The sequence below is a fragment of the Solanum pennellii genome, chromosome 9, assembly GCF_001406875.1.
Source record: "Solanum pennellii chromosome 9, SPENNV200".
In the NCBI taxonomy this organism is placed as follows: Eukaryota; Viridiplantae; Streptophyta; class Magnoliopsida; order Solanales; family Solanaceae; genus Solanum; species Solanum pennellii.
Window position 1 is genome coordinate 5,067,960 of NC_028645.1, and position 13,819 is coordinate 5,081,778.

The 13,819-nt window shown below is 33.4% G+C and overlaps 1 protein-coding gene across 1 annotated transcript; it reads right to left on the reverse strand.

Annotated features, from left to right (window-relative positions):
* Window positions 1-9,454: 9,454 nt before the first annotated feature.
* On the reverse strand, window positions 9,455-13,151 carry LOC114073961. Its single transcript, XM_027911729.1, has 2 exons — window positions 13,147-13,151; window positions 9,455-10,451 (listed from the first exon to the last, which is right to left on the reverse strand). Exons 1-2 carry the CDS (start codon window positions 13,149-13,151, stop codon window positions 9,455-9,457), a joined length of 1,002 nt encoding a protein of 333 aa, XP_027767530.1.
* Between the last annotated feature and the right edge of the window lie 668 nt (window positions 13,152-13,819).

Here is a 13,819-nt window from a genome sequence, read left to right on the forward strand (position 1 = left end):
TATATATATATATATATATAATTCACCTCTTTACCACTGTCTGCCCACTCTCGCTCACCTATATCGATCTCACTCGATTCTCTCCTCTCTCTCCCAGTCTCGCTCACCTCTCTCCACCTTCTCACGATCTCTTGCTATAAATACAATTACATATGTATAATATACAATTATCCAAGCAATATATATATACAATTCACCTTTCTCCCACTCTTTTCCCCCCCTCTCTCGCCTATCTCCTCTCTCTCCCAATCTCGCTCGCCTCTCCTCCAAATAATATATAACTACAAATTATAGTTATCAAACTATCTATAAAAAGTAATTAAATATTTTTAAATGACTATATTTAATAATTTCCCTAAGATCATACGACTTCTTGCTCGTCTCTCTTCCTAATCTCTTTCTTTGATAGAATAATGAGAAGGATTTATCTTTGAACAGAAGAGTTCATTGTTTAAGTTCTATTTAAAATTTGTAATTATTGGCGCTAGTAATGAGGACGATTTGTTAACACAAAAAGTTTTATTTAATCCTTATTGTTAATGAAAAATAATAGAAATTAATCGAGATATATGAAAGCTAATTCAAATCGTAGTGGAGAAAGAGGTGGGGATTGGTAAATTCAAAGGATAGTAATTCAACATGTGGCAAAATCTTGGACACATGTAGATCATGCGGCGATCCTCGATTTTTGTGCTTTTTAAATTTATTTAATTAAAAATATAAAATAACATTTTTGCCAATCTAACGTAATCTTCAAATGTAGGATCCACTTTGTCATCTTCAAGCTCCTTGTCGACTTATCCATTTAGTAGGACCCTTCATATTATCTCAAAATCTTTGACCCTTTTTTCTTCTCGAATAATTAATAATTTTAAAATATTAAATTTTAAATATATTTTTTATATAATAAGTAATTTTAAATTTTTATAAAAGCATAGGATTTTTAATAAAAATCGAGAAAATGTTTGAGACAACTCTAAATTTATCAATAATTTAAAGGTGTATTTTATTAATATTACAAGATCGAATATATATTTAGCTTTAGTAAATAAAATTTAAAAGTGTTTTTAATAATTTTTTTTATATAAATAAATAAATAAAGGTATTATTTATTATACTTTCTATTTTGAGTACGTATAAATTTTGTTTGTATTGTCAAGTTAGTATTCAAATTTGCGTTCTCTACTAGCTTTTGGAAGTATTTGTTTGTGTAACGTATCAAAAATCCTCAGAAACAGATGAATCCTTACGTTGTCTATTTTGTCGGATGTTGCAGCGGTTATATTTACCTGTAAAATGATACAGTTAAATTTTGGGAAAACGATCTGAAAAGATTTTAATTTTAATTGAAATTATTATTGTGATATTAAATTTTATGGAGAATTTTTTATTTTTACACTATTAATAGCGTATTTTAAAGCTATATATGAACATGTTATTATTTATAATTATGTAATATTTATGATGTCAACGGAAGCATATATATCATTTAGAATGCACTATTAAATAGTGCAGTTAGATAAAAAGTAAAAGTTCATTTCCCAAAGTTAGTATTGTTACATTAATTTTGATTAAAATTCGAATATATTTTAGATATATTTCCTTTAAATTTATCAAAGTGATTTAAGAAAGTAATAAATTAGGAAAGAACTTGTGTTGGGGGTAGTCTCGCTATTAGTTTTTGCGAGAAGTACTAAACATATTTATATGTAAATTATTAATTTTATTTTTAAAATAATTTTAAAGACTTTGTTTATTTGATTAATTAAATATAAATATATTGTCGATCTTTTAATATGATGAAATACATTCAAGTTTAAGAGAATGGTATTTTCAATATGTTTATGGGTTTTTATTAAGAGTTTCATATTTTTACAAGAATTTCAAATTACTTGTTATATCTTATGACAGATTGGAGATATAAAAAGTTTCAAAAGTGTTTTTAGTAGTTCTCTATTAACCTTTTATTAGGTCATTATCTTTTTAATTGCCTATTTACTTATTTTATTTTCCAGCTTTAATTACATTTTCACTATCTCTGGCTTCTATATCCTTGAATTCTGATCAATCAAAGAGACATCTGTTCACTTGTAAAGATTAACTATTATTTTATTCGAAAAAAAAGACAATATCCTTAATTTAACTATTTCTAAAAAAAAGTTTTTTCTTTTAAATTTATTTATTTATTTTAATTTGACACATATTTAATATAATAAAAAAGACTTTTAAATTTTATAGTAATAAATAAGATATATAATTGTATCAAATTATCCTTTAATTTTATGATTTAGATAATAACATGTGAAAAATTATAATTAAAGAGTTGCTAAAATTTAAAAAGAAATATTATGTGGAACACGGTAAAAAAAAGTAAAACAAACTGATAAAAATAGAGGTGGTAAATTTTTTTAAGGGTGAAGCCGTAATATATATAATGGAAAGTAATAATATTGAATCTCTTACCTACATTTTCTAATATAAATCATAAGCAAAACTTAAAATACAATACTTATAAGTATACCAACAATAGATGTTTAAACATAAAATATAAACTTAATCACAATAAAAGACAATAATTAAAAAGTAATAAAAATGATTGACTTTAACTTAATTTCTCTTCTCTCTATATATATCAAATCAAAAAAAAAAAGTATTACTCTAAAATCAAATCGAATTAAAATTAATTTAATTTAATTTAATATTTTAATTTAATATGAATACCGCATACCTAATGATATTCATATAATTAACAAACCAATCGATAAAAACTAAAATTTTCAATAAAATCAACATTTTTTATTGACTTGATAAAGAAAAAAAAAACACAATATCCAAATCTAGGAAAAGATAATCCAATTTCAGATTTTTCCACTGTTTAAATCTAAATGGGGCAGTTCTATTTTGTTTCATATTTGCAATATGACAAGTTGATGATAAGATGTACATTAAATAACGATCATATCAAACATGTGAACAAATAATATTTTCCATAGGACAATTTAAGAATATGAACAGAGTCGCTTTTATCTTAATTAATAATTTTTTATTTAAATTATAGATATAAGAAAAAATTAATAGTATTATTTTATTCTAAATATTTTATGTGAGAAATAAAAATAAAAATATTATATACCAAAAGATTAAACCTCTGCATCTTGATTTTACTATAAAATCAGATGAATAGACATATCTCAAACAGCCTGGCCACTGTACCTTAATCTTGGACTTTATGTCACGACCCAAAAATGGGTGTGATGGCACTCGTCTTATCCCACCAAGACAAGTTAGCCTAAAACTCAAAATCTAACAAAGTGCGGAAGTAAATGACAATCCAACAATAATTTCTATTATGAAACCAAGTCATATTAATTCAATCCCCAAAACCAGGTTGTCACGTGCACAAGCCTCTAATGTAAACATTAGAATTGAAAAAAAATAGAAGTCTAAAATGAAGTTGTCTTTCAAGTAAAAACAAAGTCATAAACTGGAATAGGAAAGTTCGCTGAGATGACAAGCAGCTACCTCACAACCCTCCACAAGATGCCTCGGAAACGAAAAGAATGACACGTATCACGAAGATCCGGGCTCGTAACCTACAAAAATTTGTAGAAGCAAGGGGTGAGTACCAAACCACGCGGTACCCAACAAGCAAACCTCTAAACACAGGTTAAGTGAACAAAATACGGGCACTCCTCACACCCTATCTAAACCTCCACGCTACAGTCTAACAGTTTACAGTTTACCAAACACACAACTCAATAACCACACTCTATCAGTTTACACATTCTCAATAACAACTCAATATTCAACAGTCACAAGTTTCACAGAGAAACACTCACAAGATCAGCAAAACACGTGTTCAAATTCATCAATAATAAAATGTGCAATGCCATGAGATGCAATGTCAAGTATAGTGATGCATGTCTTCCCTAACGATACACACCCGCTGTCTCTCAGTCCGGGACCCATGGGGGACATATCCGTCCATGCATCTGTCGCGGCGCACGACACGACCCTCGATAATAATAACCTTCGCGGCGCGCGATACGTCCCTCGAAATATGATATCCATCGCGGCGTGCGATACGACCCTCGAAATGGTACATCCTCTTACCACAACCATGTCTCAGATACAATGCAAATGACATGCTCAAATGAAAATGAGGAGATAACCATTTTGATACTAAAGCGCAATTTACAACAAGGAATACAACACCAACAAATAAGCAACAAGTCTCCAAATCATTCTCAACATCACACAAGGAAATACACGAATTTCATACGCTTAACAAGGGTTTAGAAATCCACTTGCCTTAGCGAATCGAATAATTACTCTTGGACTTGAGCCTTCCCTTTCCGTTGAGCTTCCAAACCAATGGAATCTATTCAAGTATATATTCACAATAAGGTTTCAAAACTAACAACGCTCACACTTTTATGTGTTTAACCTTGACCTAAAAATTCACCCCAAATTTATAATCAAGTTTGTAATTCTTGATGTCAATTAACAGTTCAACTATCATATTTTCCAAGTTTCAAGGCTAAGTTTAAATCTCATATTTTTCCCAATATCATAATTCGAATGATATTCATATGATATGATAGATGTAATATTTAATTACCTACTTCAATATGCCAAAACTTAACTCATAATGTAATAATAATAAAAAAAAATTAAATCAAATTGCCAATCATTCACAGAAAAACACAACGTCCTAACCCTACCATTCATACGCAAAATATACCCCTCCAAATTTCAATTTGTATCCACATGTATAGCAATCATTACACTTTGATTATTTTATAATTAATTTTGTTTTCAAAATTGGTCAAAAAATTTCCCAGGAACCCACGTAGAAAACTTTTAAGGCCAAACAATTTTTTTTTGCCATTTATGGCATGTATTTTGTCTCTTTCTCCTTCCCCACAATACATATACTATATAATATTAACAATAAACAACAATCCAACCAAATCGATGCTTACAGTGAAAGAAACGTTTGATTACTTACCGATTTCGCTTGATTTCGGTGAGTTCTTCCTTCTTCTTTTTTTTTCAATAGCCGCACATCCTCTTTTCTTAATTTTTTTTCAGTTGTGATTTATACATTAAACCCCAAATAATTTAACTCACTTTAACCCACTAAGCATTAACTAAAGTTAGTTATTTAATAATTAACCATCAATTAATTCACTCTAGTTAAATGAATATTTCAAATTTCCAAAAATGACCTTCCGGGTCATTACACTTTACCTCTTTAATCGACACATAACAAAATTGTTTTTTCTTTAAAAAAAAAAACAGGGGTACTATCGACCTAGAGCGAGTTTCAAATTTGAGTTTTGAAAATAAAATTAATTTTGTAGGAAGCAATTAACTTTATAGAATATGTATTTTGTTATGTTAGAATACTACGTAATTATCTATTGATATTCCACAAAAATACTAAATTGTACATTTTTAGTTGAATATTCAGTTGTTTATCATAGAAATTATGCAAATGTTTGATCATGTGATATTATATTATAATATGAATTCGTGAGATGGAATTAGCATTTCGACATGCGATTTTATGTTAATTTCATTTCATGATTTCATATTCTTCAAATTTCATGTTATGGAAATTTCATATCATAGATATTTTTAATACAAAAATTGATCCACAAGTTTATATTTTGTTAAAACAACCGCATGTTTATATCTACTAACTAATTGTTTCATATGTAAATAAAAATTTTAGTCACATCATTACTTTTTAAAATTTTTTATTGTCATCGACGTAAAATTTATTATTCTCACAAATATATAGACACTTTAACTTACACCAACCGATTTTTGAGTAATAAATTTATTCTCTTTATCCACTCCAACACCTTATTTATTACTTCTACTGTTTTATATTTATTGCAACTTAAATTTATATCTATTTGAACAACATAGCAGATCAAATTGATGCATTGAAAATTGTCATAATTTGTGGGACATAATTATTTGCAAGAATATCAAATGATTGATGAAATATTTATGATCAATGAGCATGAAAATATAGTTGCGAATGACATCGACCAACAAATAACTCAAAGTACAATGTTGGTTCGCTTCTCGGTTACATGATCGAGAAATGCAAGTTCAACGTTTGAAAATTATTTGAACTATGTGAGAAGATTCTACTAAAGACTAGTACTCTATAAATTTATAATCAACTTTTTTTTTAATTAAATTAAAGTTAGATGAAACATTTATTTAAGTGGAAAACAACTATTTTTGTAATAATTTATTATGCGATTTTATAAATTTTATTTATTTGATACGATTGAATAAACAATTTGACCTATTTTAATAGTTTTATAACTTATGAGATTTTTATGTTTATGAGAAAATTTACAGTACAAAAATTTCATATCGCGTTACCAAACAAAACTTAATTTCATCTCATATCATATTACAATTTATCATGATATCATATTGTATGGCCAAAAGATCCCTAAGAATCAATTTTTATGATTTTTTAATTTATTTTTTCAATCATAATTTGGAAATTCCACGTTAATAAGATTATCCTAAAATAAATATTAATATTTATTTTGTTATTTTTAGTATGATACATGTCTCACGTCTACGTCTCACCAACTAAATAATAGAACAATCAATTAATTAAAGTCAGTCATAACTTCACTGTACGTTATACGCAATTCCTTTTTGTAATTTTGCTAATAGCACAAGAAGGATAATGAAGAAGAAGACTCACCTTTTGTTGCTTGGTCCTATAATATAAAACGATAAATCGAGTGTAATGATCTATCATGTCATTTATTTAAGTATTATATTATTTTATTTATATTATAAAATTATAAAAAATAATAAAAAAGGATGAAGTAGTAGAAAGAAAATAGAAGACTTCTTATTAGTCTAGAAGGGTGAATACATATATATGATTCATTTACACAATAATCATTTTTTATAATACAAAGATATCTATAACATAATACTCAAATTTATTCTTTTGATATTCTGTATTGATTAAATTATATTACTCAATTCGTTTAANCTAGCCAATGGTCTCTCCTCAATACTAAGAGATGCAAGACTCCCCATGCTATGAGTCTTCCTAAAGCATCGGCCATAACATTGGCCTTCCCCGGATGATAGAGAATGGTCACATCATAGTCCTTCAGCAACTCAAGCCATCTCCGCTGCCTCAAGTTCAAATCTCTCTGACTAAAGATATACTGGAGACTCCGATGATCAGTGGAGATCTCACAATGCACTCCATACAAATAATGACGCCATAACTTAAGTACAAATACCACAGCCGCCAACTCCAGATCATGAGTAGGGTAGTTCTTCTCATGGGACTTCAATTGCCTAGAAGCATAAGCAATCACTTTCCCCTTCTGCATCAACACACCACCCAATCCAACTCCTGTAGCATCACAATACACTGTAAAGTCTACACCCTCCTCAGGTAGAGTCAACACAGGAGCTGAAGTCAATTAAGTCTTGAGTTTTTGAAAGCTCTGCTCACGCTCATCAGACCACTGAAAACGCACATCCTGTCGAGTCAATCTAGTTAATGGAGCTGCAATATTAGAGAAACTCTGAACAAATCGTTGATAATAGCCTGCCAATCCCACAAAACTCCGAATCTCAGTAGGTGAAGTAGGTCGTGTCCAGCCTCTAACTGCCTCATTTTTGGCCGGATCTACTCTAATACCCTCCTTGGAAACCACATGTCCCAAGAATGTCACAAAAGTAAGCCAGAACTCACACTTTGAGAACTTGGCATACAACTTCTCTTCTCTCAACCTCTGAAGTACAATCCTCAGGTGTCGGACATGGTCCTCCTCAGTCTTGGAGTAAACCAAGATGTCATCGATGAAAACAATCACAAAAGAATCAAGGTATGGTCGAAACACCCCATTCATCAACTCCATGAATGCTGCAGGGGCATTAGTTAGTCCGAAGGACATCACTAGAAATTCATAATGCCCATACCGGGTCCGAAAAGCTGTCTTAGGGATATCTGATGCCCTAATCTTCAACTGATGATACCCAAACCTCAAATCAATCTTAGAGAACAATGATGCTCCCTGTAATTGATCAAATAAGTCATCAATACGCGGAAGAGGATATTTATTCTTCACTGTTACTTTGTTCAACTGTCTGTAATCAATACACATCCTCATAGTCCCATCCTTTTTCTTCACAAACAATACAGGGGCACCCCAAGGTGATACACTAGGGCGAATAAAACCCTTGCTCAATAAATCCTGCAACTGATCCTTCAATTCTTTCAAATCTGTTGGGGCCATACGATATGGAGGTATAGAAATAGGCTTAGTGCCCGGCTCCAAATCAATAGCGAAATCTATGTCCCTATCGGGAGGAACACCTGGAAGATCAGAAGGAAATACATCGAGAAACTCCTGAACCACGGGAACAGAGTCCATGAGAGGTGATTCAACACTAGTATCCCGAATAAAATTTAAGTAAGACAAACACCCCCTCTCCACCATTCTCTGAGCACGAATAAAAGAGATAACCTTGCTAGGATAAGAGCCACTAACACTCTTCCACTCAACCCTCGAAACACCAGGCATTGCTAAAGTCACAGTCTTAGCATTACAATCAAGGACAGCGTGATAAGGAGAAAGCCAATCCATACCCAAGATAACATCAAAGTCTACCATCCCCAGAATGATTAAGTCTACCCAAGTGTCATACCCAGCCAAAGAAACAAGACAGGATCGACACACTCGATCCACCACTAAGGGCTTGCCCACGGGTTTAGAAACACGAATAGGTACAGTCATGCTATCACATATCATATCAAATTTAGCAGCAAAATACGTAGACACATAAGAGAATGTAGAACTGGGATCAAACAACACAGACGCAGGTCGATGGCATACTGGGATGATACCTGTAATAACAGCATCAGAGGTCTCTGCCTCAGGTCTCCCCGGGAAAGCATAGCAGTGGCCTCCTCGTCCACCTCCAGCCTGTGTGGTACCTCTACCCCCACTCTGCTGAGCTGCAACACCACTACTAAAACTCTATCACCTCTACCTGACTGAACTCTGCCACGACCTCTACCCTGTGGTGCTGGTGGTCTAGTCTGGAATGAAGAATTAGGTCGAGGCCCACCATGACCTCTTTGAGAAGTACACTGCCGCATTAGATGATCGGGATCTCCACAAGTAAAACAAAATCTCTGACCTGGGAACTGCTGTGTGGACCCTGAAAACCCACTATAATTGCCTCGCCCTGTAGGTCGCTGCTGTGAACCGTACGAGCCCTGCCCCGGGCTATAAGAACCCCTAGATGTCTGGCCACCCTCAAATGTCGGCATAGATGCATGAATAGGTCCCCGCTGCTGAAAGAAACCACTTACTCTCTATGATCCCCTACCTCCAGATGAGGCACCATGAAACTGACCTGATATACGGGCCCTTTAAGGGTCCCCAAACTCCTCTCTCTCCATCAATTCCGCCTCTTTGGCGGCGCTCACAATGGACTGGAAAGAAGTCCCCTCCCTAGATGTCCGAAACACAGCTGACCTGATAGAGAAAGTCAATCCCCTCACGAATCTGCGGATCCTCTCTGTCTCATTTGGAATAATGGCCAACGCATGCCTAGACAACTGGCAAAAACGCGCCTCATACTCTGTAACCGATAAACCATCCTGTCTCAGACTCTCAAACCTCAAGCGACTCTCCTCTCTCACGCTCCATGGGATAAAACGATCTTGGAATGCGCCAGCAAACTGCTCCCAAGTCACTGGAGGAGATCCAACTGGCAAACCCCCCGAATAAGTCCTCCACCAGTCTCTCGCTGGTCCACGAAGCTGGAGTGTAGCATATCGAACCCCATGTGACTCAGCTAATCCAACCACCTCTAATAACTCTCGACAGGTAGTTAGAAACTCATGAGCATCCTCGCTCTTCCCACCCTGAAACTGAGGTGGGTCCATCTTTCGAAATCTCTCATACCTACGCTGCTCATCCTCTGTCAGAACAACCATTGATGCAACTTGACCCCCAACTGCTGGTGCAACATCATTCTGAACCGCGGGATCTACTGGTAGTTGCCCCACCGCATCCTGAACAACTGGAGCTTGCTGCTGCTCTTGGGTCTGAGCCCCCTCTCTAGTACGAGAGTCATGTGGTGTGGTAGTCGCACCACCACCCTGAGAAAATCCCTCTAGCACACTTAACACCCTCAATAGTGTATCCTGAAGCAAAGGTGTGACTACAGGATCTGGAGGAACCTGGTCCTCTCTGCCATCAATCTGAGGTTCTGTAGAGACCTCTCTAGCATGACCTCTCACTGGTGCTGCTCCACGTCCACGACCTCTGGCTACTGTCGTACTACTAGCACGACCTCTAGCTCGAGATCTACCCCTACCTCTAGCTGGGGCCTCAACAACTGCCTCGGGAAGTGCCTCCCCTCTACCACCAGTAACATTAGTTCTAGTCCTCGTCATCTGTCAAAAGAGTATACAACAACTCAGTACTAACGAAGGTAACTACGCACGATGAGAAAGAATGAACAAAAGGAAGTTTCCTAGTAATCTTTATAGCCTCTCAGAGATGAGTACAGACGTCTCCGTACTGATCCTTGAGACTCTACGTAGACTCGGCTTGTATACACGTGAGACCTATGAACCTGGGGCTCTGATACCATTTTGTCACGACCCAAAAATGGGTGTGATGGCACTCGTCTTATCCCACCAAGACAAGTCAGCCTAAAACCAAATATCTAACAAAGTGCGGAAGTAAATGACAATCCAACAACAATTCCTATTATGAAACCAAGTCATATTAATCCAATCCCCAAAATCAGGTTGTCACGTGCACAAGCCTCTAATGTAAATATTAGAATTGAAATAAAATAGAAGTCTAAAATGAAGTTGTCTTTCAAGTAAAAACAAAGTCATAAACTGGAGTAGGAAAGTTCGCTGAGATGACAAGCAGCTACCTCACAATCCTCCACAAGATGCCTCGGAAACGAAAAGAATGACAGGTATCACGAAGATCCAGGCTCGTAACCTACAAAAATTTGTAGAAGCAAGGGGTGAGTACCAAACCACGCGGTACCCAACAAGCAAACCTCTAAACACAAGTTAAGTGAACAAAATACGGGTACTCCTTACACCCTATCTAAACCTCCACGCTACAGTCTAACAGTTTACAGTTTACCAAACACACAACTCAATAACCACACTCTATCAGTTTACACATTCTCAATAACAACTCAATATTCAACAGTCACAAGCTTCACAGAGAAACAATCACAAGATCAACAAAACACATGTTCAAGTTCATCAATAATAAAATGTGCAATGCCATGAGATGCAATGTCAAATATAGTGATGCATGTCTTTCTTAACGATACACACCCGCTGTCTCTCAGTCCGGGACCCATGGGGGACATATCTGTCCATGCATCTGTCGCGGCGCACGACACGACCCTCGATAATAGTAACCTTCGCGGCGCGCGATACGTCCCTCGAAATATAATATCCATCGCGGCGCGCGATACGACCCTCGAAATGGTACATCCTCTTACCACAACCATGTCTCAGATACAATGCAAATGACATGCTCAAATGAAAATGAGGAGATAACCATTTTGATACCAAAGCGCAATTTACAACAAGGAATACAACACCAACAAATAAGCAACAAGTCTCCAAATCATTCTCAACATCACACAAGGAAATACACGAATTTCATACGCTTAACAAGGGTTTAGAAATCCACTTGCCTTAGCGAATCGAATAATTACTCTTGGACTTGAGCCTTCCCTTTCCGTTGAGCTTCCAAACCAATGGAATCTATTCAAGTATATATTCACAATAAGGTTTCAAAACTAACAACGCTCACACTTTTATGTGTTTAACCTTGACCTAAAAATTCACCCCAAATTTATAATCAAGTTTGTAATTCTTGATGTCAATTAACAGTTCAACTATCATATTTTCCAAGTTTCAAGGCTAAGTTTAAATCTCATATTTTTCCCAATATCATAATTCGAATGATATTCATATGATATGATAGATGTAATATTTAATTACCTACTTCAATATGCCAAAACTTAACTCATAATGTAATAATAATAAAAAAAAATTAAATCAAATTGCCAATCATTCACAGAAAAACACAACGTCCTAACCCTACCATTCATACGCAAAATATACCCCTCCAAATTTCAATTTGTATCCACATGTATAGCAATCATTACACTTTGATTATTTTATAATTAATTTTGTTTTCAAAATTGGTCAAAAAATTTCCCAGGAACCCACGTAGAAAACTTTTAAGGCCAAACAATTTTTTTTTGCCATTTATGGCATGTATTTTGTCTCTTTCTCCTTCCCCACAATACATATACTATATAATATTAACAATAAACAACAATCCAACCAAATCGATGCTTACAGTGAAAGAAACGTTTGATTACTTACCGATTTCGCTTGATTTCGGTGAGTTCTTCCTTCTTCTTTTTTTTTCAATAGCCGCACATCCTCTTTTCTTAATTTTTTTTCAGTTGTGATTTATACATTAAACCCCAAATAATTTAACTCACTTTAACCCACTAAGCATTAACTAAAGTTAGTTATTTAATAATTAACCATCAATTAATTCACTCTAGTTAAATGAATATTTCAAATTTCCAAAAATGACCTTCCGGGTCATTACACTTTACCTCTTTAATCGACACATAACAAAATTGTTTTTTCTTTAAAAAAAAAAACAGGGGTACTATCGACCTAGAGCGAGTTTCAAATTTGAGTTTTGAAAATAAAATTAATTTTGTAGGAAGCAATTAACTTTATAGAATATGTATTTTGTTATGTTAGAATACTACGTAATTATCTATTGATATTCCACAAAAATACTAAATTGTACATTTTTAGTTGAATATTCAGTTGTTTATCATAGAAATTATGCAAATGTTTGATCATGTGATATTATATTATAATATGAATTCGTGAGATGGAATTAGCATTTCGACATGCGATTTTATGTTAATTTCATTTCATGATTTCATATTCTTCAAATTTCATGTTATGGAAATTTCATATCATAGATATTTTTAATACAAAAATTGATCCACAAGTTTATATTTTGTTAAAACAACCGCATGTTTATATCTACTAACTAATTGTTTCATATGTAAATAAAAATTTTAGTCACATCATTACTTTTTAAAATTTTTTATTGTCATCGACGTAAAATTTATTATTCTCACAAATATATAGACACTTTAACTTACACCAACCGATTTTTGAGTAATAAATTTATTCTCTTTATCCACTCCAACACCTTATTTATTACTTCTACTGTTTTATATTTATTGCAACTTAAATTTATATCTATTTGAACAACATAGCAGATCAAATTGATGCATTGAAAATTGTCATAATTTGTGGGACATAATTATTTGCAAGAATATCAAATGATTGATGAAATATTTATGATCAATGAGCATGAAAATATAGTTGCGAATGACATCGACCAACAAATAACTCAAAGTACAATGTTGGTTCGCTTCTCGGTTACATGATCGAGAAATGCAAGTTCAACGTTTGAAAATTATTTGAACTATGTGAGAAGATTCTACTAAAGACTAGTACTCTATAAATTTATAATCAACTTTTTTTTTAATTAAATTAAAGTTAGATGAAACATTTATTTAAGTGGAAAACAACTATTTTTGTAATAATTTATTATGCGATTTTATAAATTTTATTTATTTGATACGATTGAATAAACAATTTGACCTATTTTAATAGTTTTATAACTTATGAGAT